Source organism: Aulostomus chinensis, chromosome 9 (genome assembly GCF_037954235.1).
Source record: "Aulostomus chinensis isolate RoL2024-O1b breed Wild chromosome 9, RoL_Achi_v1.0, whole genome shotgun sequence".
In the NCBI taxonomy this organism is placed as follows: Eukaryota; Metazoa; Chordata; class Actinopteri; order Syngnathiformes; family Aulostomidae; genus Aulostomus; species Aulostomus chinensis.
In genome coordinates, this window is record NC_141328.1 from 26,726,295 (window position 1) to 26,752,397 (window position 26,103).

General features: G+C 46.4%; 2 protein-coding genes and 1 long non-coding RNA gene across 4 annotated transcripts; 2 read left to right on the forward strand and 1 right to left on the reverse strand.

Annotated features, from left to right (window-relative positions):
• Window positions 1-10,885, forward strand: pfkma (phosphofructokinase, muscle a). Its single transcript, XM_086214691.1, has 22 exons — window positions 1-124; window positions 1,033-1,106; window positions 1,237-1,314; window positions 2,498-2,687; window positions 3,562-3,727; window positions 4,026-4,070; window positions 4,959-5,067; window positions 5,142-5,237; window positions 5,327-5,419; window positions 5,518-5,643; window positions 5,765-5,829; window positions 5,992-6,055; window positions 6,172-6,318; window positions 7,247-7,317; window positions 7,408-7,495; window positions 7,595-7,747; window positions 7,849-8,013; window positions 8,100-8,161; window positions 8,878-8,989; window positions 9,073-9,172; window positions 10,317-10,422; window positions 10,545-10,885. The coding sequence occupies exons 1-22, from the start codon at window positions 31-33 to the stop codon at window positions 10,684-10,686; spliced, it is 2,346 nt and encodes a 781-aa protein (XP_086070817.1). The 5' UTR covers window positions 1-30; the 3' UTR covers window positions 10,687-10,885.
• On the reverse strand, window positions 10,509-13,072 carry LOC147256571 (uncharacterized). The gene is made up of 4 exons (XR_015117935.1): window positions 12,900-13,072; window positions 12,289-12,403; window positions 10,770-10,894; window positions 10,509-10,630 (listed from the first exon to the last, which is right to left on the reverse strand). It is a non-coding gene; the product is annotated as an uncharacterized LOC147256571 (long non-coding RNA).
• larp4aa (La ribonucleoprotein 4Aa) lies at window positions 12,510-26,103 on the forward strand. 2 transcript variants are annotated; one of them, XM_086214689.1, is made up of 17 exons: window positions 12,510-13,095; window positions 15,174-15,288; window positions 15,890-16,048; window positions 17,341-17,425; window positions 17,523-17,659; window positions 17,755-17,858; window positions 18,581-18,691; window positions 18,773-18,826; window positions 18,930-19,139; window positions 20,316-20,419; window positions 20,627-20,668; window positions 23,144-23,371; window positions 23,831-23,885; window positions 23,977-24,135; window positions 24,349-24,488; window positions 24,590-24,794; window positions 24,918-26,103. In XM_086214689.1, exons 1-17 carry the CDS (start codon window positions 12,979-12,981, stop codon window positions 25,302-25,304), a joined length of 2,412 nt encoding a protein of 803 aa, XP_086070815.1. In that variant the 5' UTR covers window positions 12,510-12,978; the 3' UTR covers window positions 25,305-26,103. The 2 variants fall into 2 exon arrangements, with proteins under 2 accessions (XP_086070815.1, XP_086070816.1); XM_086214690.1 differs by lacking the exon at window positions 20,627-20,668 and having other exon boundaries at window positions 12,512-13,095.

Below are 26,103 nucleotides of genomic sequence, written 5' to 3' on the forward strand. Positions count from 1 at the left end.
CTCCTTCACAGCAGCTGCCAGTTTGGAATCATGTCCCACAATCTCCACCACTCAACCACGGACCCCACTAAGATGGGTGTGGGATGCTCCATCGCCGTGCTGACGTCGGGAGGGGATGCTCAAGGTAAGCGCAGGATGGTCGCCGCTGGGAGGGGACGACTTTATTCTTAACATTGAATCAAACTAACTCAGAGTAGCAGGCAGCATCCTCAAACGCTGCTGAGGAGCCAAACGCTGGATCCCAACAGCTGCCGAGCCGCTGGCCCCCATCTTACCGGGCCAGTAAAGTATCATGTGAATGCTCTTCAGCTCAAGAGCCAAAGAGCAGAGGCCAAGCAGCATTTTGCCAAGATGTTCCAGTCGAAGGCCGGCTGAGCGAGGCCGGTGGATCTGTCAGCTCTCTGTCATTGGAGCAGGACAGAGAAAGAAGAGGGAGAACAAGGCCGCACCACTGTTTGATGAACGTCCAGTGTTTCCCTTGGATGATTAAATATGAGCACGAAGATTAAGAGTTGAAATCGGTGGCTTGACAGAACTTAAACTTTACACATTTAACTTAAAACCAGCCGGTAAACCTCAGTGGACGAAGCGTCCGTCAGCAGCTGAACGTTGCCTCACAGTCCTCTGATGGTCAGCCTTTATCTTCGCTGCTTCCAAATCTAACCCCAACCCTTTGTGCAAAGGCTTTATTGCAGGCCTCTTGCGTCCCCTTATTTCATGTCTTTGGGGCTAATTTTAGTGGTGGCGACCTTTTTCTGGAATGGCATAGAGAAACGCCCCCCACCCACAGCTGCTGTCTGCTGAAACAAGAGCTGCGACATGCCAGCCTGTCACAACACCACCTCACATGGTGGCCTTTAGTGCACGGAACATCCTGGGGTGAGACGGTACACAAGACGTAAAGTCACGTAAACGCAGCTCTTGTCCTTTAACGCTGTCTATTTCTGTCTCATCTGCTGCCAAGCCCCTTGAAGGTTAAACGGTCAATAAAGGCTTAAATGACACAAAGTGAGTCAACAATGTGTGTCTCAGGTATGAACGCCGCTGTGAGGGCCACAGTCAGAGTTGGTCTCTACACCGGAGCCAAAGTCTTCTTTGTTCATGAGGTAATGCTGCACACAGTGCTGCTACGGTAAATACACAAGCCAACATGGCTCTGATACTACATACAAGAGTACTGCAAAGTCCCAACTCATTAATACGTGACACATCTTATTCACTACTCCGTCCCTGCAGGGCTATCAAGGCCTGGTGGATGGAGGGGACAACATTCGCCCCGCCACCTGGGAAAGTGTTTCCATGATGCTTCAGCTGGTGAGTGGCATGCTGCAAGTACATAAACGTATTTCTGTCCCGCTGATGCCAGATGAGACAGAGTTGTTCGAGCATTTTGCTGTTTGCGTCGCTCTACTGCTGCCCAACTATTTTTCCAAGTAGTTTGTGGCGTTTGTGAGACGCCTGCGCTCTTGTTTAGTAGGACTGAATTTTAAGAATGTTAAGAACAAAAACAGACACGTTTCCTTCAGAAAGTGTGGACATTTTCGGAGTTGTGTCTGTGAGAACCGTCTCGGTTCATTTACAGGTTGTAAAAGTCCCTTTGGCCTCCTCTTGTTTCATGTCTCGTTGTCTTCGTCTGCATCAAACTCGTCATCGTTGGCCCGTCCCCGCCGTCTCTGAGCCAACCAGCGGATTTACCACCCAAGGTTCACTTCTCATGAGCTCAGTTTTGTTTTAGTCCTGGTCGTCCTGTCAGCTTCTCTTGGAGTGTCAGTCTTATTGTCTATTTTAATTCTTCCAGTGTGTTTTTTTTATTTGTATGTGTGTATTTTATTTGTACCATTACGCCATTCAGTATCTAGTGTGTCTTTGGGTCCGCCTGCCTGCATATGACACCGCGACATGTTTTCTTAACATCACACACACACACACACACACACACGCTGTCCTGTTCCTTGGTGCTGAACTACAAGCAGAAGTTGAGTTTTTCTCGCGTTTGGCGGTGAATTGTTCCGACGAGCTCAGACCGGCATCCTGAATCAGGCTTTTAGGCAGATTGAATCCAGATTGATATTAGACAGTGTGGACAGACACCATGTGAGATCTACAGATGTGTCTCAGGCTTGACCCTCAAATAGGATTTCAAAGTGTCACTTGCATCCACCTGACTCGTCAGCGACGGTGTCAAACGGCTGCCGTCGCCCCGTGACTGAAGATTGATGTCGATGCAATGAACACGCAAAGCTCCCGGATCACATTTCCTCCTCTCGTCTCTGGTAGAGAAACAAGGTCTGGCAGTGAAGACGCCACATCAAACTGACAGGAATTCCTTTCTCACAGGTCCACCTCAACCTAACCGGACGTAACGAGCCATTGTTATTTTACTGCATCACCTTCCACCACTGACACCAATACTCTTCTCTGTCAGCCATCAGTGCTTTAATCAGCTCCTCCCCCTCCAGCAATAACGGGTGTGGAACATCTCATCTTCACCTGCTAGGGCGGGACTGTCATCGGCAGCGCGCGATGCAAAGACTTCAGAACCAGGGAAGGTCGTACGAAAGCGGCTCGTAACCTGGTGAAGCTGGGCATCACCAACCTGTGTGTGATCGGAGGCGATGGCAGTCTGACCGGTGCCAACCAGTTCAGGACGGAGTGGAGTGGCCTGCTGGCTGACCTGGTCCAAACTGGTAACCCCACAGTCATGGCCCCGGTGAAAATGTGTCAGACAGTTTCACCTCCATCACTAAAAGGGTGGAGGATATATCCTGAAATGTGTGTATTCACAAGTATAAAATACACACACACACACACACACACGTTACGTTGAGATGTGTCAAGAATATTAATGTACAGACACAGATTTTTTTTTTTCTTCTGGGAATTTCTTTTTAAAAACAATTCAGTAAACAAAAAAAAGCCAGATTGTGGAATGTCTCAAAACCCATCTTTGGCCGGAAAAGTGTAGGTGTGGGAAGGTCAGACCCCACCACTGAGGTGCCCTTGAGCAAGGCCCTAAACCCCGATTGCTCCAGTAGAGCTGCTCAGTGGCAGCGGATCAGACAATGGTTGTACTGGGCAGCTCCGTGTGTGAACGTGATCAGGATACTCCAGTAAAAGAGAGGAGTAACGCCTGAAAAAATAAAGGTTAAAAATGATAGTGATCAAAAGTAATAATAAAACAAACGAGGCTAGAAAACCCGCAGGAGCGTTGAGCTTCATGTTCATGATTTAGAGAATTCGTGCAACGCCATTCCAGAAAATTAGAAAGGAAAAGACAATTTTGAAAGGAGGACTTATTTCCATGAATACAAATCTAAAATAGAAATACCACACTGTGGACTGCACTGGCCTTGACCTTTGACCTAAAATGTTTTCCACTCATCCCAGATCACATTTTTGCTGAATATGAAGAAATGCCCACAAGGTGTTCCTGAGATATCACGTCAACAGTGACGGGATGGATGGTCAATCCGGAGTCGCCGCCACAGAGGCGAATAAACTCATCACGGACGTTTGTTGTCATCACAGCTGAACATCTGATTCTGCTTATCGTATTTTCAGGTAAAATTACAGAGGATGAAGCAAAAAAATCTTCCCACCTGAACATCGTGGGCATGGTGGGCTCCATCGATAACGACTTCTGCGGCACCGACATGACCATCGGCACCGACTCTGCTCTGCACCGCATCATTGAGGTGGTGGACGCCATCACCACAACCGCACAGAGGTCAGACATCATGCCCTCCCTGCAGGCATACAGAGATAATTAAGATTCTCCCTACTCGTCCTGAAGGGTTAAAAGTGGGTCGTACTTTAGCAGCGTTAAGAATAACAAGTGTGTGTGTGTGTGTGTGTGTGTGGCCTTTACAGACAGAAAAACACCAAAGACGTATCAGATTTCTGACTGAAAAGTTGCTTGTTCATGGATTTACGGATGCATGAATGTACACGGTTGGACGGATATTTCAGCTGTCTGACACTCACCCATTCAGAGTTTATTCACCGGAAAATGTGCTCCTCCACAGCCACCAGAGGACCTTCATCCTGGAAGTCATGGGCCGACACTGTGGGTCAGTGTGTGATGATGCGACTGTGCAACCCAATGACGTTCACTCACCGCTGATGTTTTTTGTTACACAATCACATGGAGTCTTGTTCAAAAAGTGCCATTAACAGCTCACACACATGCACATTTATTCATTCCCACATGAGATTTTATGGTCTTATTAGTCTTTTAGGTGCTTCGCAAGCATCAAATGAAAAGAAAACTCGCGTCAGAGAGTTTCTCACAGTTCGGGCGTCCTGGTTGTGAAGGAGATTAAGATGCCGACTGTGTTCCAGCGCCGCGCGTCATCCCTCACGTCCTCTCTTCAGTATGAAAATGACTGCGCACATTAACACATTAACACACCGCTTTCATGTTTTTATTCATCGCAAGCTGTTTGGATACATACGTCATTAAATGAAGGATGCAGGCTGGACATTACTGACAATTAACTAGAAACATCAGGGTCATATGCCTCTGCGTCCTGTGCCTGTGACCTCTGACCTCCAACATTTATTCACTCCAGGCTCTGAATCCCAGCGGATGTTTGTGGCACATTTGAGAAATGTTCTCAAAGTTTCCCTCATTTTTTCCCCCAGCAGATGTTTATTCTATTTTGGGCGAAATTTCCGCAAGGTAGAGAGGCAGAGATGTGGGTTTATGCAAGGTGACAGTGACCTTGACCTTTGACCACCAAAATCATTTTAGTTCATCCTTGAATCCCAGTGGACTTTTGAGCCAAATGTGAAGAAATTCCCTCGAGGTGCATCAGAGATGTTGCGTTCCTCCGGTCGATGGCTGCCACTGGCGCTGAGGCAGAAAAAAAAAGACCAAATAATATGTTCACTGGCAGGAATAGCTGTGGCTGAGTACTAATACTGACTGATACTGCTACTGCACGGATGTACTGCAGTTACCTGGCCCTGGTGACCGCTCAGGCCTGTGGTGCCGACTGGGTGTTCATTCCAGAGATGCCACCAGACGACGGCTGGGAGGACCACTTGTGCAGGAGGCTTGCTGAGGTACGAGTGCAATCTCAACACTTCATGTGTCGTCCGGGACACTCGGTGTGACTCCTCTCCGTTGTTCGTTTCAGCAAAGGTCCCGAGGATCTCGTTTGAATGTGATCATCGTGGCTGAGGGGGCCATTTCCAGAGGTGGCAAACCGATTACATCTGACCAGATTAAAAAGGCAAAAAGACCCCCCACCCACCCACTTCCCCCACGCAGTTCCAGGCTGCAGTGGCAACATAAACTGACACATTTATTATCCGACTACAGCTGGTGACTGACAGGCTTGGCTTTGATACTCGCACCACCGTCCTTGGACATGTGCAAAGAGGAGGCACGCCTTCGGCCTTTGACAGGATCCTCGTGAGTAAAAAAACACAAAATAGATTATTTTTTTCACAAATACATTTCTTGAGCTGACTGTGTGTGTGTGTGTGTGTGTGTGTGTGTGTGTTGTCCAGGGCAGCAGGATGGGTGTGGAGGCGGTGATGGCCCTGCTGGAGGCCACACCAGAAACTCCTGCCTGTGTGGTCAGTCTGTCAGGGAACCAGGCGGTCAGACTGCCGCTCATGGAGTGCGTACAAGTGGTGAGTCGACGAGAATCCGCCAGATTTGCGTCCCTTAGCTTGCTGGCGGGAACAGTTGAACAGTTGCGCAGGATATGAGTTCATGTCCATCACGCTCTCTGCTGCTCTCTTTGCTTTACAGACCAAAGATGTGACTGCCGCCATGTCAGAGGGCAGATTTGAAGACGCCATTAAGCTCAGAGGAAAGTAAGAAGACGATCCTCCAAAAAAATAACCAGAGTGTAACTGCAGTGACAATTCCGTGACATTTTTAAAGTTTTAAGAAAATGTCTTCTCGACATTTTAGAGAACCTCATTATCATACAAAAATGTTGACATGAACTCTGAACACTAATTTGTGATGAGCAGGAGTTTCGAAAACAACTGGAACACGTACAAGCTGCTGGCTCACATCAACCCCCCTGACGTTAAGGTGTGGGGAAAAAAAACACTCCTCTGACGTAAAGATTATTTTTTTTAATGAAAAAGAAGCGTGAAATGACTTCATGTTAACATCCTCAAGTCTCTCCTTCCCGTCTGTGACACCAGAGCAACATCAACGTGGCCATCATGAACATCGGCGCTCCCTGCGCTGGCATGAACGCGGCCGTGCGTTCAGCGGTCAGGATGGGTATCATCCAGGGTCACAACATGTTAGCTGTCTATGACGGATTTGACGGGCTGGCTCACGGGCAGGTAACTGGTCTTATGTCTTCATTTGGTGAATTACAGGTTGATTCGTCCTGAACTGAGGGAGTAAAGTTACAAAACAAAACAGAGGTCACCTTTTTCTTGGCCCTGACCGGTCCGCTAAATTCCCCTGGAGAAGTCAAACTTAACAACTAATAACATAAATCCTTGGATGCATTGCAATTGTAGGTTACTTGCATGCTGTTATCATTTAGTAGTACAAAAAAAAAAAAAAACTTCACCCAAAAAGTTTTTTTGCATTTCAAGCACTCAACTCAAACAGGTACAACTCATGCAGATATTTTTTTCCCCCACCCGCGTCAGTTCAGTGACTCCAGACTGCAGAAGGAGTCAGCCACGTCGATGTAGCTCGAAGCTAATAGCGACGGACGACTTGCAATAGCAACACTGCCCCAAAGCGTCTGTTTACAACCTCTCAAGCACATCGCCTGGTCTGATCCAAGTCCTCCTTATCAAGATGGATGTTCATTAATCCTCAGACTGTAACACATCTGGTTTGTCACATTGGTGAACGAGTGCAGACGCGCTGGCTCAACTGAAGCTCCAGCTGGTCACCCTCAGCTCTACTCTGAATGAGCCTGAAGTCACAGTTCTTTTTTGTTGTTGTTGTTTTTAGCTCTGATTAACGTGTTTCTGTATGACTGAGAAATACAGTTGAATAAAGACAGGAATTATTAGGGAATTTTGTGCTTAAGAGTTTATAATCTGACATTTGTTAGCATTTTTGCTCTAAGCTAAACATACATGGTTGGCTCTTTCTGCGTTCTGGAGTCACAGCGATGCAGAATGGAAAAAAATGTATTTGTCAGCTCAAAACACCCTTTTTTTGAGTATTTGAAAGGCAAAATCCACATTCTGGGGTGAAGTTCTGTGTTATTTTTTGGTCATTTCAAGTTATTTTCTCTCACTGCAGATCGAGCCCATCAACTGGACTTCAGTGAGCGGCTGGACTGGAAAAGGAGGCTCAATGTTAGGCACCAAGAGGTAGAGTCACGCAGCTTCATCATGAACAGCAACAGGCTTTTGTCACGATTGTACGAAAATGCCAGTTTTTTTTTTGTCTTCTTTCCAAAGAACTCTGCCGGCTAAAATCATCGAGGAAATTAGCCTGAACATTGCAAAGTTCAACATCCACGCTTTGGTGATAATCGGTGGATTCGAGGTATGATGACCCTGCCGTTCTTCCCCTTCACGAGCAGAGATAACTCAGATCTCACCATTAATGTGCAAGGACCTGTCTTGATCTTCTGCCCCGCTGCAGGCGTACGTGGGAGGCCTGGAGCTGGTCCAGGCCCGAGAGAAATACGAGGAGATGTGTATCCCCATGGTGGTTATCCCCGCCACCGTCTCCAACAACGTCCCTGGCTCTGACTTCAGCATCGGTGCCGACACAGCTCTCAACACCATCACATCTGTCAGTTCCTCAACAACTGCCGCAAACACGCACACACACTCACACTCACACTCACAAAACATTAAGCTTAACACATCCCTGGTATGCATTTATTCCTCCAGACATGTGATAGAATCAAGCAGTCCGCTGCAGGGACGAAGCGCCGCGTCTTCATCGTCGAGACGATGGGTGGCTACTGCGGCTACTTGGCCACGATGGCCGGTCTGGCTGCTGGGGCCGACGCTGCCTACATCTTTGAGGAGAAGTTCAGCATCAAGGACCTGGGGGTGAGATGATGATGAAATAATGGGACATGTTTTACCAAGCTCTGAGAGGCGGCGTGTTCCGAGTAACCAGCTGGGTTTGTCTCCAGGTGAACGTGGTACATCTTGTGGAGAAGATGAAGACAACGGTAAAGAGAGGTCTCATCCTCCGGTAGGTGAGATATACTCCGTGTACCGAGGTGGAAATGCAAACACGAGCGTGTGAACAATTATTTCAGCGTTAACACACGCTGAGATTCACTTTTCACTCTCCTTAATTAAACAAGCATCATAATGGCTACACTTTGAACTGAGGAGTTTTGTTGTTTTATTCCATTAACTTAAAATATCTACAAAAACAAAGTAGAGGACCTTCTTTGTTACGTGGACGTGTTTTTTTTTTTTTTTAAATACATTCGCTACCGACACCAAACTCCTGCTAATTGCTAATATTCTGATATTCATTTTTTTGCTCATGTACTCACAAACAGGTATCACAAAAATGTTCAGTGCGACTGTTAAGTTTATTTTCAGCTAAAATCCTAAATGTTTGTGCATTACTGAGACTGTGGTTGTGTAAAGACATGAATTAAACCGGCAGGGTGCGCTTGAGAGTTTGTCAACTGACTTTTTTTCTGGGGAGGGGGACCGTTTAGCCGCATGTGGTGAGCAATCATCTTCAAGCTAAATACACGTGGCTGGCGCCTCCGGCATCCTGGGGTCAGGAAGAAGTAACGCAAGAGGGAAAGATGAATGAGTTGAGCTCAAGACTCTTCTCCTTCGCGAGCACCTGAGAGGAAGAGACACTCCTTAGGGGGAAGAACGGTGACATGTCTGTAACCTTTTTCGCTCACAGCTCAGCGGTCGTCTCTGTTCTCTCTCGATCAGGAACGAGAACTGCAACAGCAACTACACCACGGACTTCATCTTCAACTTGTATTCAGAGGAGGGCAAAGGCATTTTTGACTGCCGTAAGAACGTCCTCGGACACATGCAGCAGGTCCGTCACTGTGGTGTAGAGGTATAGTCGCTCCTCTTTCCTTGATTACGATGTGATGGGTGATGAACACTTCTGTCCTGCAGGGCGGCACTCCAACACCCTTCGACAGGAACTTTGGTACAAAGATGGGCGCTAAGGCTGTTCTGTGGCTGACGGAGAAACTTAAAGAGTGCTATAGACATGGTATGTTGACTACCAATACACAGTAAATGTTTCTGCTGTACATTTTAAACATAATGTAACACACACACACACACACACACACATGTTCAATTCCCTTATTTGTGTAATTTTGAGGCACTGACACATTAAACAGCACTCCTACTTTATCTTTCCATCCTCCCCTGCGCTCTCATGGAATTATTGCTGCCTTTATCTGACAATTCTATTAACTAGTTACTTATTAAGTTACCTACAAGCTACTTGGTCGCTGCATATTACATTTCTGGCTATGCTCTGCCGAACGTCAATCGGAATATTAGCAGATTGTTTCTGTAAACAGGTTCAATTCAATGTTGTTTTGTTCATAACAAGGCCAACAATCTGCTTATTGCAGTCGGTGAAGGGTGCAGCTGCAGTCGGAGGAGGCAGGGTGGTGTTGCTAACTGCTTAGTTTACGTTGAGAGAGCGAATGAGAGACAGGGGACAAATCAAACCAGTTGTGTCAAAAACTCAGGGAGGCTTTAAACCTAAATCCTGGTTTCTCTCCTTTCATCCATCATCTCTTTAATAGCAACAATTTGTAATTTGGCTACATTCCAGCCGATTATTGTGTCTAAACGGGGAAATTTTGGTCACAAAGACGAGTTAAACCAGAAATGTTTGAGTCAAGTTAGCGCTCTTGCGATGTCAAGGAAAGAGAATCATTTCAAGATCTGCTCTCACAAATGAGCTCTGAAGGCGTAAACATTAACATTACGTGTCGTAAAAGTAGGATACACAGTTACTCTTGATTCTTTTGGGCTTTCAGTACTTTATGACGCTTAGCTGAAAACGGTAAGTAAAAATGTGAAATTAGTCATGAATTGAATGCGGTACCTTTCCATGTAAATCACAGATATCAAATCTTTTCCTCCTCTACGGGTGTTGTGATTCCGTCCTTGTCTGTTTTTGTTTTCTTGGTCCATCTGTCATGCATGGTTTAATTTCCGAAATATTACACGGCTTTCTACCAAAAACAAACCAACCTTCAGCTACACTGAGATTGATGATATCTAGTCTTGTAGTGGGAGTATAAATAAATGGACCAAAGCACTTTGCTCACTGCTGATGAAAGGTTGATAGTGAGTCTTGGCGCCACGTTAACTGAAGTGTTTGGCTTCTCCAGGTCGCATCTTTGCCAACACGCCCGACTCTGCCTGTGTGCTCGGCATGAGGAAGCGGGCGCTCACCTTCCAGGCTCTTGCTGACCTGAAGGGAGACACAGATTTTGAGTAAGATACCCGTTTTCCATGTGACACACTGCACTACATAATTTAGTGGCGATTGTTTAGACCAACTCCTCCTCCTTCTCCTCCTCCTCCTCCTCCTCTTCCTCCTCCTCTCGTGACTGCAGGCACCGCATCCCAAAGTCCCAGTGGTGGCTGAAGATCAGGCCCATCATGAAGATCCTGGCCAAGTATGACATCAAACTGGACACATCTGAACATACAGACATGGAGCACGTGATCAAGAAGAGGAGTCCTTTCGGGAATTAAACTGTTCCCAAGGAGCACATAGACGGATAGTTTCCTGTTCCTGTACATCATATTCTTTGTCAAATCACGTGTCCAAGTCTTACCTTTTCCATCCATGCTGGGGGCGTCTGCAAAACCTCCGTGTTTTTGCAGTTCTTCTGACTTCCAGAAACTGTCAGTGTGGCAACTTGGCACAACGAACAAGAGCTCAACAGGCACATTAAAGGATCTATTTAAAAAAAAAAAAAAGGTGAACTTGTTTTTGTGTGTTCAATGTGCTGAGTCTGAACCACTGTCGTCACCTCATTGTTCCTAGAGCAGTGACATCACGAGCTGGCATGACATCACACAGTCTTTGATCTCTGACGTTTCGGGGTTTGTCAAAGTGGATTATCAGCTGTTCCTGATGGCATCTCAGGGAGGTGATTACATCACTTTTGTTTGTTTTTCCTTTGACGCCACCCAAGAGGTGGCTGGGTCTACTTATGAACGAGTAAAAAGAGTATTTGATCAATGTTTCTGCCAGTTGGAGAATTTATTGGCAAAAGAGCCACAAAAAAAAAAAAAAAATCAGATTCCGGAAATCATTTCGGAGTAGAAGGGATGTTTTTTTTTCATCCATCCATCGTCATCTTCCGCTTATTCCTACACATTAAGGGTCGCGGGGGGCTGGAGCCTATCCCAGCGTCAACGGGCGAGAGGCGGGGTTCACCCTGGACAGGTCGCCAGTCCATCGCAGGGCCAACATACAGAGACGAACAACCATTCACACTCACATTCATACCTATGGTCAATTTAGAGTATTCAATCAGCCTAGTCCCCAATTGCATGTCTTTGGACTGTGGGAGGAAGCCAGAGTACCCAGAGAGAACCCACGCAGACACGGGGAGAACATGCAAACTCCACACAGAAAGATCCCGTGCCTGAGCCGGGACTCGAACCCCGAACCTTCTTGCTGTGAGGCCACAGTGCTGACCACTGCACCACCGTGCAGCCCGTTTTTTTTTCATTTCCAGGACAATTTAGTAGCTTGCATTATTTATGTGTCCCGCCACAAAAAAATCAGTCTTACGATAGCGCCTCCATATGAGTGGGTGTCACTCACTGGGGCCTGTCTGCTTCTCCAGTTACCTGGCTAACCATATATTGAGCAAGTGTAGGATACAAACTCCATGTTCTTTTGCAAACCACCTGAGGTCCTCACCATGATGAAGGTCTTTTTCCTCGTGATCTGCTTCTGTTTCAGATGTTTACTGGCTGCAGCACAGCTGACATCCCTTTTGTAGGTCACTCATTGTCATCTGAGGGTTGTTTGGTGACATTTAAACAAGTCTGTGGTGGCAATGCAGGACGACTACTTCATGTCTGCAGCTTGGACTGATATAAAACCACTTCCTTTGCCTCTAAAGCCAGAATCAAAGCCTTCTGTTCCTTAATTGGCACTTTATATGAACTCTTTTGATAATTATAACTCATTACTGTCAATTATTTTTGAGGCAGGCCTTCTATTTGAACTTGAACCTCCCTACTGGTCTTTTTTTTTATTGCATCATGATCATTATAACTACAGGAGCGTGGTTAAATAACGCTCTGTCCACGTGACCATCACATCAACATACCCACCTCACACTGATGGAGTGATGTATCTCTGTGCTGGGATGGAAATGTTGCATCATTGCCTCATTTGCAACTTTAAAGATGCAAATTTTAGAGCAAAAATTGTTTGATGGGAGTACAACTGTTAAAAAAAGAAAAAGACAAAGAAATGGTTATGGAAACTATAATAACGTCAAAAAAAAGTTAGAATAAAACGACAGTTTGATTCCGGAAAAGGAAATGGTTGCTGCAGAGGTCACTGAGAACTCGCGGTGGTAGCCGGGACTTCGGCGGACTGTGTGCCTGCGCTGTGGAAAGGTGCGTGTCCCCAGTGTCCGCTCCCGTCGCCCGGTTAGGAATGCGCCTCACGAAGCCGGTTTGTGGTTTAACATTTGATAGAACGCCAGCGAAGACTGTGGTCAACGAAGAGTCATGGTTTGGGATTGCGTATTTTACTAGCATTGCAGTGAACAAGTTTGATTCATTGAGCTAGCTGGCGTTAGCCCGCTTCGTTGATTCATAGCACGCTAGGTCGCTAGCATACTTGCTAGCCGGCTAGCTAGCTAGTAAGCTAGTTTCAGAGTGTTGGTGGCCATTCCAGCCGAACAGGAGACAACCCGACCGACTGCTGAACTCACCCGGTGTTTCGGAAAGAGGAGGTGGTGGCAGGCGGGGCCGGGAGAACGCGACGGGGTGGAAGTGAGTCAGGAGCGGCTGATGAGTTCAGACCAGAGCGGAGAGCCGCCGCTGCTGCAGGAGGAGGCTGATCCCGGACCGAAGACCGGTGGGAAGGACGAGGCTCCGCTGGGGAGCGAGGGAGGGTCAGGCGGCATGGTAAGTGAGGCCTTCTTTAGCTAGCAAGGTAGCTGGCTAAGCCACCACTGCTCTTTTGGGGGGATATATTAGCACAGTACGCCCCCCTCTGCATGAGGAGCGACTATTTCTAACCAACTGCTAAACTCAACGCGATCGAGACGCACGTTTAAATGCGCAAAGTTTGATCTCGCCTCAGATTGCGAGACGAGTCGGTTATTTTCGGGGGTGATTGTGATCGATCGCGACAGTGAAAGCGACCCCCAGCAAAGCTCACACGACTTTGCAAGACCGCTAACTTGCAGCTTGTCACTCAACAGTAAGTTCGGCAGGTGACTGACGTCCCCGTCCGCCACCACCACCACCACCACCACCTTTTCATTAGCCAGATCGTCCCTGCAGCTCCTCTAGCTTGCTTGCTAACACTAGCTTAACCTTAGCTACCCACAAGCAAGCTCATTAAGCGGTTTGCTGAGTAATCATTGGCCAATAAGTTATGATTAATCCACGTAGGCGCGATGAGGCTGTTTGTGGTTGCCCTTAGGTCGCGTCTGCCGCGAAAGTGGACGTGATCGACACTTTTGATTGTCGGACGAAGATGAATGTTCATTCACGCCACCGTTAACTCTCCCGTTAGCTCGCCGTGCGGCTAGCTAACCCCAGCTAGCTAACCCTAGCTAGCCGCAGTGACATGCGTTGCAAATACCCGGCCTGTTCTGCGCAGCGCTGTCAGCTGACATTACTTGGCTTGCTTCGGCCTGTAACACAGAAGCGTGCATTGTAACCATATGTCAACTTGCGGGACATAAATATTGACGCTTCCAAAGCGGTTTGGAGCGTCTGGTTGACGGGTGGAAGTGCGTTAGAGTGACCAGCAGCTGCTCTTGACAGGCGAAGTGCTTTTGTCAGGGAGGGAGTGGGTCTGTTTGCAGGTGGCAATGTCAAAGGAAGCAGCTGGCAGGTATGACTGCTGGCTTGTGATTCAGATAGAGAAAAAAAAAAAACCCCACCGCCATCCACTCCACTTAGGAGAAACATCTGGATTGAGTCGGGTCCCACCAAGTTCACCTCCATATCTGAGGTTGTTCCTCTTTCTGTACTGTACATGTTCTATTTCTGGCCCGCGAAGCTTTGCAGGGGTCAGGGGTTCTCACACAGTTCACGACCCACCCGACATGGAGTCAGATCACCTCACCCTGTCAAGGCAGCGTTTAAGTAACCGTGGCGACAGTAACCCATTGTTTTTGTTCATAGATTTATTACCACAGATATTGTCCTAACTTGACATTTACACATCATTCTTCTGCTCAAGGTGAACAGGGTAATAGCCTCCCAGACCACTGGGGATCACAGGCCCCTGTGTGGTTGCACAGTGGTCTAGTTTTCAATCGTCTACTGTGTATGCAGGTCTGCCTTCCCTCCAAAGATTCACCAGGTGATTTCATTTAGTTCCCCTCCCATAGATGGAGGAGATAATTAGTCAAATCAACAGGTGTTGGAGCATCGTGACCATTTCTCGTTAAACCAGAGGAGGGGTCAAAGTAACGCCGTATCTTCTTTGAATGTAGGGTTGTGCTTTGTTATGTGGGTTCACAAATGCAGAACATTTCATGTGTATCTTAATGTGTCACACTCAATAACCAGGAAGTTCATTAGTTCCCTTGAAGATGGATCAGGTGAACTTCTACTCACTGTTGTTCATTGAAAATCTGTTTAAAGTGTACAAACTAGCCAAACTGAGACCCGCCAGTCACAAGCCAAGTGGTTCAACACTTGGTTGGACTTGTGTTGTTTTTGTTTCTTTTTTAACACACATAATATTCACCAAATGTGTTGCAAATCTGTATTCATTCGGACCGAAGCCAGCAGCAACTTAGAAGTCACGCCGTGAAGTGAAGTACTTGTCGCTGTTTCATTCAGATGTGTTACAATAAATATTTAATCGCAGCGTTCTGATCAAAATACCGGTTTCACATGTCAGTAGTCAGTTCTGCTGCTTCCTGTGTTTGTTCTCCAGTGTTGATCCAGAATTGAAATGCGGATCTAATTTTGTTTTTGATATTTTTATGTATTGAACCTGCTGTTTCTCCGTTTTGAAGGTCACCTCGAAGGGCACCAGTTTGAACCCAAATGCCAAGGTGTGGCAGGAGATGCCTGTGGCCTCCAGCGAGGCTGTCAACAGCCCCCATTGGCCCCCCTCAGACATCAGTGAGGGTGAGCTGCACCTCCGTTATCCCAGTCTGTCAGGAAGTTAGTAAATGTTTAAATTTAATTTTAAATTCTTTTACAAATTTATATTTAGGTTTTTTTTTTATATTGAATCTGTTGATACGTGTGTGTGTGTGTGTGTATAAATTTTCATGTTTATTGAAGTTGTCGTGTTTGGTGTGGTCTTCAATATTCGGATGTTTGTTTCGACCCTTCTATCCTTGTCATGAATGTAAATGCAGTGGTCAAAAAACATGCAACACCTTCCGTGTCACCCTGTCAAACGTTGCTGCAACCTTCAACCTCGGCAACTCTGAAAACAAAAACAAGCCAGATGAATTCCTCCGGCGATGCCAGTGAAACAGTGGAATTTATGGCGGAGCTGTGTTACCGGATCATTTTAGGATCACAATAAAGTAGCTGAGTACATATTCCTCTTTCAACTAAATGCTGCCTCACACTCTCACTTCCTATTCTCTTTCCTCTCGACGAGCCTATACGATTAATGAAAAAAAAAAAGAAGAAGAATCAAACACTTGGGTTTAAAATGAGCACGTCTGGTAGCCGCCAACACTCGACTGAACCGAACTCTTTACCTTGTTCACAGGCTATTCTGAGCCAGCCTGCGTTGGGATAAAGCAGTACACTGTGGGATTCACAACCCTGGATAACGGCAGCTCCACAGCAACAGCTGAGATAGCAGTAAATGGAATGGACCCTCCAGAGTTGGGCTTTTCCCCTGCTGACTCCACCACAGGGACCTCAGGTCAGTCGCATCACATGGACTCCACTCCAAACACCCAAGTGTTGCTGTAACTCAGTGTTTTCGGAACACGTATGTATTTTTATAGAGCATCCTGACCAATTTTGGGGGGCAAACAAATCTTGGCGGCAAATTGAAATGTATACATCGAAGCGAAGTAAAATCTGGTCAACTGGACGTAAGTTTATCTTGAAGACGTTTCACCTCTCGTCCGAGAGGCTTCTTCAGTTCTAGAGAAGAGTGTGGAAACTCCAGCTTATAAACCTACGTGGGAGTGGTCAGTGCTATTGTGGTGGAAACGGCCCTCCCGAGACTCACCTGACCTCCCCAAACGAACGAAATGTATATATATTTTAGTAGATGGCGTCCACAAATTAAATACAACGAAGAAATGTCTCAACATGGTGCTCGTCTGTGGCAACTGAAGACAAACACGAGTCTGCAGGTTCTCATTCTAACTGATCACCTCAGCGGGTGACTTTGAGTCCTAATCAGTGGTTGGAATGAAAATCTGCCGGCTTTGCTCTGAATAACACCGTTCAACACTTGGTCTTGAAGCAAGGTGACGCAGAACACCCAGACTGCAGGGCCACACTTGGCCCGTTCCCTTGTTTGTGTTTCATCTATCACTTTTTAAAGGCAAAGCTCATGTTTAACTCTAACAAACACACGCTGCCTTGTTTTCGGACCTGTTCAAACCAGTGGTCACATGTAACATAATACCACGTTGCTTGAAGTGACAGTTTAGTGATTAATTCCCTTGCACGTGTTAGACTCAAACTGCATCCTTAATTACCTGCAGTGATGAAGAGTCTGTCCAAAGTTTGAAGTCTGTGTGACCTGAGCTGTTAAAGCTGTGATGGCATTGCTGGGGTTGCTTCATTTAAACGTTAAATAACAGAAGGAAAACGATGTCAACCCCAGACGACACCGTAGAAAGAAGGAGCTTTTCTTCCAGCGGGGAAAATAGGTTTGTTTATTGCACAATAGCAAGGCATTTAATCTCTGCCACAAATAGGCCATACTCATATTCATACACACACACATATACACACACCTTGCATCAGATTAGGTGTAAAAAGGAAAGAACAATAGTCATTATGGAGGGGTGAAACTCTTTGTGTAATAACTCCGCTGTGCTGTGACGGAGCAGCTACGAAGCCAAGGTCAAGCAGAATATAGTGATCAGTAACAAATGTTGGTGAACTTTCTGAAATGTGTTTGTGATATTTGAGAAGTTGGTATAAAATAAAGCCGTTGGTCCTCCCACCACTGACATCGCTTTTGGCTTGCAGTTGATTCAAAACCCGAAGAACAGCCGATCTCCTCCGAGAACCTACGCGAGTCTCTTAGGAAAGAGCTGGAGTTCTATTTTTCGAGGTAAGAGTCAAACTCTCCCAGACCTCTTTACTGTTGAACTCGGTGTTTCCACGCATCAAGAGACTAAACTATACCGCGTGCTGTTTTTACAATGCAGAGAAAACCTCTCCAAGGATTTGTACCTGATGTCCCAGATGGACAGTGACCAGTTTGTCCCTATTTGGACCATCGCCAGCATGGAAGGCATCAAGGTCCTCACCACTGACATGGACCTCATCTTGGATGTGTTGAGATGTAAGTTTAGGTGGGCAGTGTATGTAGGAACCTGCCTTCTGAAACCTGTGTTGCCTCTCGATTGTAATATTTTCAATATACTTGTGTTCCCCCAGCGTCTCCCATGGTACAAGTGGATGAGAAGGGAGAGAAAGTGCGTCCAAATCATAAACGGTGCATTATCATCCTGCGGGAGGTTCCTGAAACCACACCTGTGGAGGTAAAGATACCTTGACGGCAGGCTTGAACCAAACTGGTGACCAGTAAACTGAATCTCCTCACTTGCTTTTGGGGACTCTCCATAGTGGATCGTAACGTGTGCAGTGACTGTCGTTGGCTGGTTTTCCATCTGCGGGAAATGCTAAAGTAGAAGCAGAGAGGCTCGTCTTTTCTTTGGATTCAAATCCAAAACACACTTTCCTAGATGTGACGCAGGGGAATCGTATGTGAGAGTGGCAGACTCCAAAGTCGGTGCTTGATTTGGTCAATAATTTGATAAAGGAAGGGCACTTGGAGCAGGAATGCTGTTGGATAAGCCAGAATACGTGCAGTCACCCTCCCATTTCCTCAGCACAACACGTACACCTTCCAACACAGCACCTCAGATACGCCAGTGATTCTGTCAGTCCCATTCAAACAAAAAAAATCTTAATTTGCAAAGTTATTTAAGATTGCAACACAGGCTGGATTTAGTGCTGTGCCACTGGCACGGGTTGCTGATGGATTCTGATGCTGATGTTTCGAAATTTTACTGTACTGCCTCTTAATTTAAGTGTCAATGAAAATGTGACTCGCGTAGTTTAACTAATATTCCATCTGTATTGGCACACACCAATCAACCCAACACGAGTTAACCGTTAAAAACGGTAACATGAGGGTGATGTGTCGAGCTCGAACTCCTACCTTTTTACCTTTTTTTTTTTTTTTTTTTTTCCCCTCCAGGAAGTGGAGTCGCTGTTCAAAAATGACAACTGTCCAAAGGTGATAAGTGTTGAGTTTGCACACAACAACAACTGGTACATCACATTCCAATCAGACACGGATGCTCAACAGGTAAGATCTCACCGTCTGAGATTTTCCTCTGAAGTCTTGCTTTCTGAGCTGCCTCAGGACCGTCTGTTGTCTCCCTCCCAGGCATACAAGTACTTGAGAGAGGAGGTGAAAACATTTCAGGGAAAACCCATCATGGTGAGTAAAATAAAAGCCTCCTGTCACCCTGGTAGGGCCTGTCAGCAACGTGGTTTTTACTCATTTCGCTCTTGGCTTTGTTTCTTATCCTTCACGCCGACAGGCCAGGATAAAGGCCATCAACACATTCTTTGCAAAGAATGGCTACCGTAGCATGGACAGCAGCCTGTACGCCCAACAGTCCCAGAGCCAGTCCCAGTACAGTTCTCCACTCTACATGCAGCACGTCTACCCCCAGCAGCAGTACCCAGTCTACGGCATCGTACCTCCCACCTGGACGCCCTCGCCTACACCGTACTTTGAAACTCCTTTGGTGAGACACACTTTACTCCGCTAAACACAGCATAGAGGAATTTCTCCTACAGTTGTTTGAAAATACTCTGTAATTCCATTTGCTGCTGATTGTGTCTGAATGTTTCTCAAAACTCAATGTTTAGAACACGAGTCTAACAGTCGACCACCAGTCGCTTCACCAAGAGAACCAGCGTACACACTTCCTCTTAGTCGTCTCAAGAGACATGAACTGAGTGAATTCAAATTAGTCCCCTCCGGAAACTTGAATTACCAGACAAACACTTGGCATTTTGTTGAACGGCGAGTTCATAAAAGTTTTAGTCATTCATTTCCAGAAATGATTCTGTTTGGAGTGGTCATGAGTAATTGCAGGAATTACTGGAGGGGGAACGGAGTCCTCATGGAGGGAAATCTATTTTTAGTATGAATGGTCATCCACATGGCAGCAAGGAAATGGCAATATCTGAAGCATCAATCAATGCTATCCCAGTTACATTTAATAAACATTTTATCCACAATGAATCAATTTTAACAGGCATTATGCAATAGTAGTGGTTATAGTTTATCAAATGAAAGTGATTTTCATCTCTGCAGAAGTCTTTCTTGTTCACAGCTTTTTATGAGTCGACTCGGCGATCAATAAGCTGGTACCTTATCGGTCCTGCTAGCTTAGCGACGCGCAACCAGAGAAGACGGGGAAAGTCGTGGAAAATGTGTAGGGAGAGCAGGATGATGAAAAACTGTTAACTTGAATAAAAACAGGACGGAGGCAAGTAAGTAGTATAAGTACACGGAGCACAAGCTACACGAGACGCAATGATTTGTAGCTTAGAAACTCAAACGCACGGATCGCTCGACTTCAGGTCCGAATTTTTCAGAATGAGGCCGTCAGAGCGGCTCCGACGAGGCTGAAGATGAGGTTACTGCATCGTAGGGGTTTTTTTTGTTCGTAACTGAGTTTGGAATCATACTTGACCAGACAAAAATACAAACAGATGAGACCATTTCCTCGCTAACCCTCCATAATGTCAACGATGCCATTGCTCACGCTCCTCCTGAACTTCTATATCCAGGAAACACACACACACTGGAATAATCCAGAGAGTGTAGACTCACATTCTTGTAGAGAATCAATCAAAGCACAACTTGCATAGAATGGGATTTGTAAAACCATTTTTTTTGTTCCCTGGCGCAGGCACCTTTTCCCAACAGTAGCTTTGTGAATGGATTCGGCTCTGCTGGACATTACAAAACCAGCTCCGGTTCTCTTAATATTACTCGCCCATTCAACAGAAACCGGTAAGGATTTTCTTTTCCTGCGTGCTGTAACTTTCTTCATCTTGACTTAAATCTAAGCCTGCTGTTTGCACAAACTAACTGTGTCTTAATTGTCTGCTTGCATGTTAAAGTGAACATCAGCTCAACTTCAATTACATTTTGTCTGAAGATAATGTAACCCAACCAGGGGATTGCTCTTCACTCCCTGTCTTCTCACTGTCCCCACAGTGTCCCCCTCTATTCAAGAAAGAATGTAATAAATGCCTTCAGGTACCACTGTTATGTTGTACAATAAGCTTCATGCTACCCTCATCTCTTACCATACTGCAATGACTACAAATGACTAAATCCACCTGGGCTCATGCTTTCTGCCAGTCAGATTTTGATGGCCTTTTCATCAGTGTGATAAATGTTGCAGCAGGTAACTGACATCCTGGATTTATCATTTGGTAAACGTGTGCCTGCCTCATAAATGGCAGCAGCTGCTGTCTGATTCTCAGCTGTTGGCTCTTCTGGTTACCACCTCTTTGGCTCCAAAATATCTGCTTTGCAGTTACATTACTACATGTAACAGTTCCCCTCGTCTCCATCCCAACTCCATCCATCCATTTTGTCTGTCTGTAGTTGTTTTTGTGTTTGTTTTTTTTCTTTTGTTGTTGTTTTGTTTTGCTGCTGCTTTATGGGTGATGTCATTACCACATGCTGACAGTCTTGAGTGTAGGTGAGGTCACCCTGTTTCTCTTCTCGTAGTTGTATTCTACTGTTTAGTTGATGACAAATCCGTGTTTTTATGTGCTGAAGCAGCAGCTTGAAAGAAATCTCACTGGACTCGTCTCAGCCAGACCCCATGATGAGATCATGATGCACATAGAGGGAAGCTGGGGTGTGGAGTAACTGGCTTTGGCTCTCTCTCTGTGTCTCTGTCTCTGTCTCTCTCCCTCTGTCTCTGTCTCTGTCTCTCTCCCTCTGTCTCTCTCTCTCTCTCTCCATCTTTCCTTTCCCAAGTCAGGCACTTCACACCCATCCCAATGAGCGTTCAGATTATGAGATCTGAGGGTCAGAGACTCGTTGGAGGACGCGCCCGTGTGAATCATGCTGCTGGGTCTTTGCTGTTAGAAACTTGAGTTTGACGTCACCCGCCTAATTTGTGGTGTTATGATATTTCAAGCCTGTTTATGTCTCGTATGGTCATTGTCTGCTCTCCAGAGTTTGATTGGCTGCAGATTGTCAAATATACAGTATGGCGACAGCGGTGTCGCCGCTGCTTCAGCCAGTCATCAGCACAGATGTAGTGCATGTTTACACACTTACCTTGAGGACGCGTCGTGCTCTGATTCCTCCAGCAGCCCTCAGTCTGTTACTCAGCAGCTTTCTGTTTTATAGCCTTCATGTCCAAACCAGAGTCCTGGGGCTTTTACATGCTAAAGCCCATCAAATCCCATATTCTTGCACTACTTTTTGCAAAGTGACTTGCAAGTTGGAAAACATTATTTTACTCAATTCAACTGGCAGGACCCTTTGCTAACCCCTCCTACTCGTAACCACCCAGGTAATATGATTGATGTCCAAGCACGAGGTTGTACCAGCGTACAAGTTTAGAAGGTTGGACAGAATAAGATGTACTGGGAAGAACTGCTTCCTGCGTGTGATTTTTGGTACCTTTGACTCAGGCTGTCTAACAGCCAGGCATCATGAACCGTTTGAAAACCAACCAGTTTTATTTCCTTTTTGTCTTCAAACTGGCCAGAGATCATTTGGTTTTAGGGCACCATCACAATGTCCCAGACATTTCCCATTCCACCTGTTCATATAAGCAGCAGTCTTTTTGTATTGAATGCTTGCTTTATTTTTTTCCTTTTTAAAAGTTGTCAGCTGTGTGTGTGTGTGTGTGTGTGTGTGTGTGTGTGTGTGTGTGTGTGTCCAACTGTTACCATGACCCAGTAATGCAAGGTTATAAGCAAATTGTCTAGAACCTGGGCTGTCTTGCAAAAAACAAAACAAAAAACCCACCTGAATTGTTGAAGCTTTTTGCTTGTGGGGATGAGTTGGAGACCTTTAAAGGAAAGTGCCTACATTTTGAGGAGGGTCTTATGTGCCTTCCTCCCCTGAGCCAGACAAAATGGATACTGCCCTTTCCTTTGTGCGGGTATTAGGGAGCTAAGACCTGCGAGTTAGCTTAGCACATTGACTTGTAGGAGATGGAAACTTAACCGTTTATTTCAGCATCTTGATTTTTCCAGAAATCGTCGTGTTATGAAATTGGCCGTTGGCATTTGCAGTTGCTCATGTCATCATCAGAAAGATGTTCTGTTGGTCAAAGTTACTGGGAGGCCGTTGAGGTGCTGAGTCGAATCGACGGTTTTGTCAGGAAAGTAGTTCCGGCTGTGTGTCTGATTCTAGAATTCCAGTATATCCAATTTTTGCAAGTCATTACGGCTTGGACGGTCGACCCAGGTAGATCAATGCAGGCAAGTGTTTGTTTGCTTCGGACTGAGGTATGCTAACATTTCCTACTCGCTGCTATTCATTGTGCTAAGCTGACTATCAGTCTGTGTGGGTCTTAGCTTGCTAATGCAGCACAGAGGAGAGATGGGCATCAGTTGTCTTTTCTGGCTCCAGGGAGGACAGCAAATAAGTGTAAACATCAAAAAGATTGGCAGGTTCCTGTAAGAATGAACACTGGTTGTCAAGTATTTTCCAAACTGATGTGCACCGTGGTTTTCTTGACCTGTTCTTCTTGAGCAGAAACCATGTGAAGCCCCACGTGAGGACAAGCGAGGTGACCCCAGCCTCAATAACTCCTGTCCCCCTGGAGAGTCTGAGTGGACTTCGCAGCCCGCAGCCCCCTGCTCCCGCCGCCGCCACTAACCCAGTCCAGACGGCCTCCGACTTGAGTGCTGCGTTCTCGCATCTCTCCTCCTCTTCTTCTTCCTTGGACCCCAGTGATGACGGCAGCATGGCTGGACGTGGACGGTAAACCTGTTTTTAAATTTGTAAACAGATTTTGCCCAATTTTTAACGGCGGGGACAAACAGGAGGCAGAAGAACACGGAGCCTCAAGTCAGTGATTATTTCGGTATCTGGACTCTTTCCCCTGAGATCCATGCCGGTCAGTGTGTTTTCCAGCTTGCTGGCACGGATCATCCAGTCAGTTTTCAAAATAAAATACCTTAATATCATTGACGATCCAGAATATTTTGGCCCTAATTATATCTAAAGGGAGGGAGAGAGGAGGTGGTTGGGTTGTGTAGCTAAAAACTGGAGCACGGAGAGAAACAACCCAGCTGCTGTGTCCAGGTAAACTGACCGTTTGTGGCCCTTGACGGGGCTCCAGGCTCCTGAGAGGCCCTGGTGTGATGCCTGCTGTTGGTTTGCTGCGACTGAGTGACACTTAACAGATTTTGACTCTCCGATTGTTTATTTGTAATCCAGACGGAGCACAACTTACAGAGGAACACGGAGGAGGCGAGAGGATGAACGGATTATGGTGAGTGGCAGCTTCATGTAGTTTAGAAACTTGGGTTGTATGTAAAGAATCCTCTCACGACTGTCCCGTTTGGCTCGATGTCCTTCCTCAGAGGCCTGTACCGCTGGCAGAGGTCAAGGTTTCACCTCCAAAGTTTGACTTGGCTGCTACCAATTTCCCCCCTCTTCCTGGCTGTGTGGTCAGCACACAAGGGGAGCCAGTACTCGAGAACCGAATGTCAGATGTTGTACGCGGTTTGTACAGTAACAAGGTAAGAGTGCGTTTTGACTGAATGTGTAAATAGATTGTCAGGGATTTAAATTTGGAAATTAATTTTATTTCATTTTTTTTCCAGTTAACATCAGATTCCCCCATTCAGATTGTTTTAGTCATTTTGTACTTTAACTCCTGAACTTTGTGTCTGCAGTTTGAGCAGTGAGAGTCTGCAGAGGTGTAACGTTTATGCTTGGTTGCCTTTTTACAGATTGAACAAGCCACTAAAGAAGCCACTGTGAGTCCAGGTTCCGGTCCCGCTGCAGTCACAGAAGACGCTGTGGCGGCCTCAGGTCCCACCCCGCCTGCAGCTAAATCTGCTACGCAACCACTTGCACCACTGGCCCCTGGGTAAAACCTCCATGTGATAATGATTGTAAATGAGTGTATTTGGGGCATTGGTTGGAGTTACGGTGTTGAAGGTAAAATTCTGATTCTCATCTTTCTTGCAGTGTCACCCGGCAGGAGAAGAGGGCTGAGCGGGGGGAGGTCACAGCTCCAAAAGCCACCCCACGCACTCCTGCTCAGTCTCTGGTGAGCCCCTCCTCCTCCACGCAGCCCGTACCGTGCTCCAGGCCTCAGCCCCCTGCTGCCTCAGCGCCAGTGACCCCAAGCACGCTGACACCTGCCCCAACCACAACTCCCACACCTGCACAGGTGAGCGTTGTCTTTGTTGCTGGAGGCAGTGCAGAAAGAGAAGTAGGTCATGGGCTTGTCTGGGGTTTGATGTGAATTATTATTATTTTTTTTTAATCATTGCTGTTTCTTATCGTGGCTCAGGAACCCCGTAAGCTCAGCTATGCCGAGGTGTGTCAGCGGCCACCCAAGGATCCCCCGCCTGCGGCCCCGGTCCCAGCTTCCTCTGGCACAGCGTCTGGCCAGCCGCTGCGTGAGCTGCGGGTGAACAAGGCCGAGGAGCCGGGTGTCAGCGTTGGAGACAAGCAAGAGAGGGGCCACGACAGGGAGGGGGGACGGGAATTCAAGGAGAGCCGACCGCCACGCGAACGTGACTCTCAAGCCTACTACCGCAGCAACGGCCCCAGAGGCCCCGGGGGCCTCAAGTTCCGGGACCAGAGGAGGCAGCCTCTTGCCAGGCGCAGCTCCCCCCAGGGAGGTTACAGGCACACTGGAAAAGAGCAGAATATCCCCCCAGTATCGCCAAAGTAAAAACTTGATATGAATAGAAAAAAGATGTATGAATATCTACATGGATTATATAATTATATAAAAATGAATAACCTAAAAGCAACAACATTATGGTAGCCACCTTCCCCCCTGGAACGTGTCCTCAGAAAAGCTTTCAAAATGACACTGACACCAGGACATCCAGGACTAATGGGCAAAATGACCTGATGAACTTTTAACGAGTGATTTGTAAAGGAAACAAAAATCTGGTGTGGGCCTCCGGCGTTGCGCTTAAAAGAATTTAAGTGTGATCAATGGAGGCCGCCTCATTTATGCCCTGCTGGGGAGTGGTGGGATGCTGGGCCGTGTAAATGGCCCTCTACCTTTTTTAAAAAAAATAAAATAATAGATGTTGGTCTGCAAGAACAATATGCACTAAGAAGAAAAGAACATGCATATATGTCATGTACATATACAAAGATATCACTAACACACAGCGAGACATCTATCTTTTTTCCTTGTGTGCTTAGGTTTGCAAGTATGACTGAAGGGTTGACTGATGTCTGTATGCATTGATTGTTAGGCGATTTGATTGAAGTGCTACATTGTGCTGCTGCACTGCTGTACTGAAACGGATGAGTTTTGATTTCTACATCGGAGATTCGGGATCATCGTCCTGGGCGGACGGTGCGGTCTTCTAATGTATATTAATGAAAATGTGTTCTATGGTGGTATTTTGATCCTGGTTCATCATTGGCTTAAATTGTATCAGTCAGATATCAGAAGCTGTCGTTCACCAGTCGTGTGGTTTTGTTAGGCGCTGACATCCACGTCCGGGGGT

Coding starts and splice junctions, on each gene's coding strand:
- pfkma (XM_086214691.1), top strand. CDS start 31: ATGTCCCACAATCTCCACCACTCAACCACGGACCCCACTAAGATGGGT. Junction 5,068..5,141: donor TGTGCAGGAGGCTTGCTGAG/GTACGAGTGCAA, acceptor TGTTCGTTTCAG/CAAAGGTCCCGAGGATCTCG. Junction 9,173..10,316: donor TAAAGAGTGCTATAGACATG/GTATGTTGACTA, acceptor TGGCTTCTCCAG/GTCGCATCTTTGCCAACACG.
- larp4aa (XM_086214689.1), top strand. CDS start 12,979: ATGAGTTCAGACCAGAGCGGAGAGCCGCCGCTGCTGCAGGAGGAGGCT. Junction 13,096..15,173: donor AGGGAGGGTCAGGCGGCATG/GTAAGTGAGGCC, acceptor TCCGTTTTGAAG/GTCACCTCGAAGGGCACCAG. Junction 17,426..17,522: donor CTGGAGTTCTATTTTTCGAG/GTAAGAGTCAAA, acceptor TTTACAATGCAG/AGAAAACCTCTCCAAGGATT.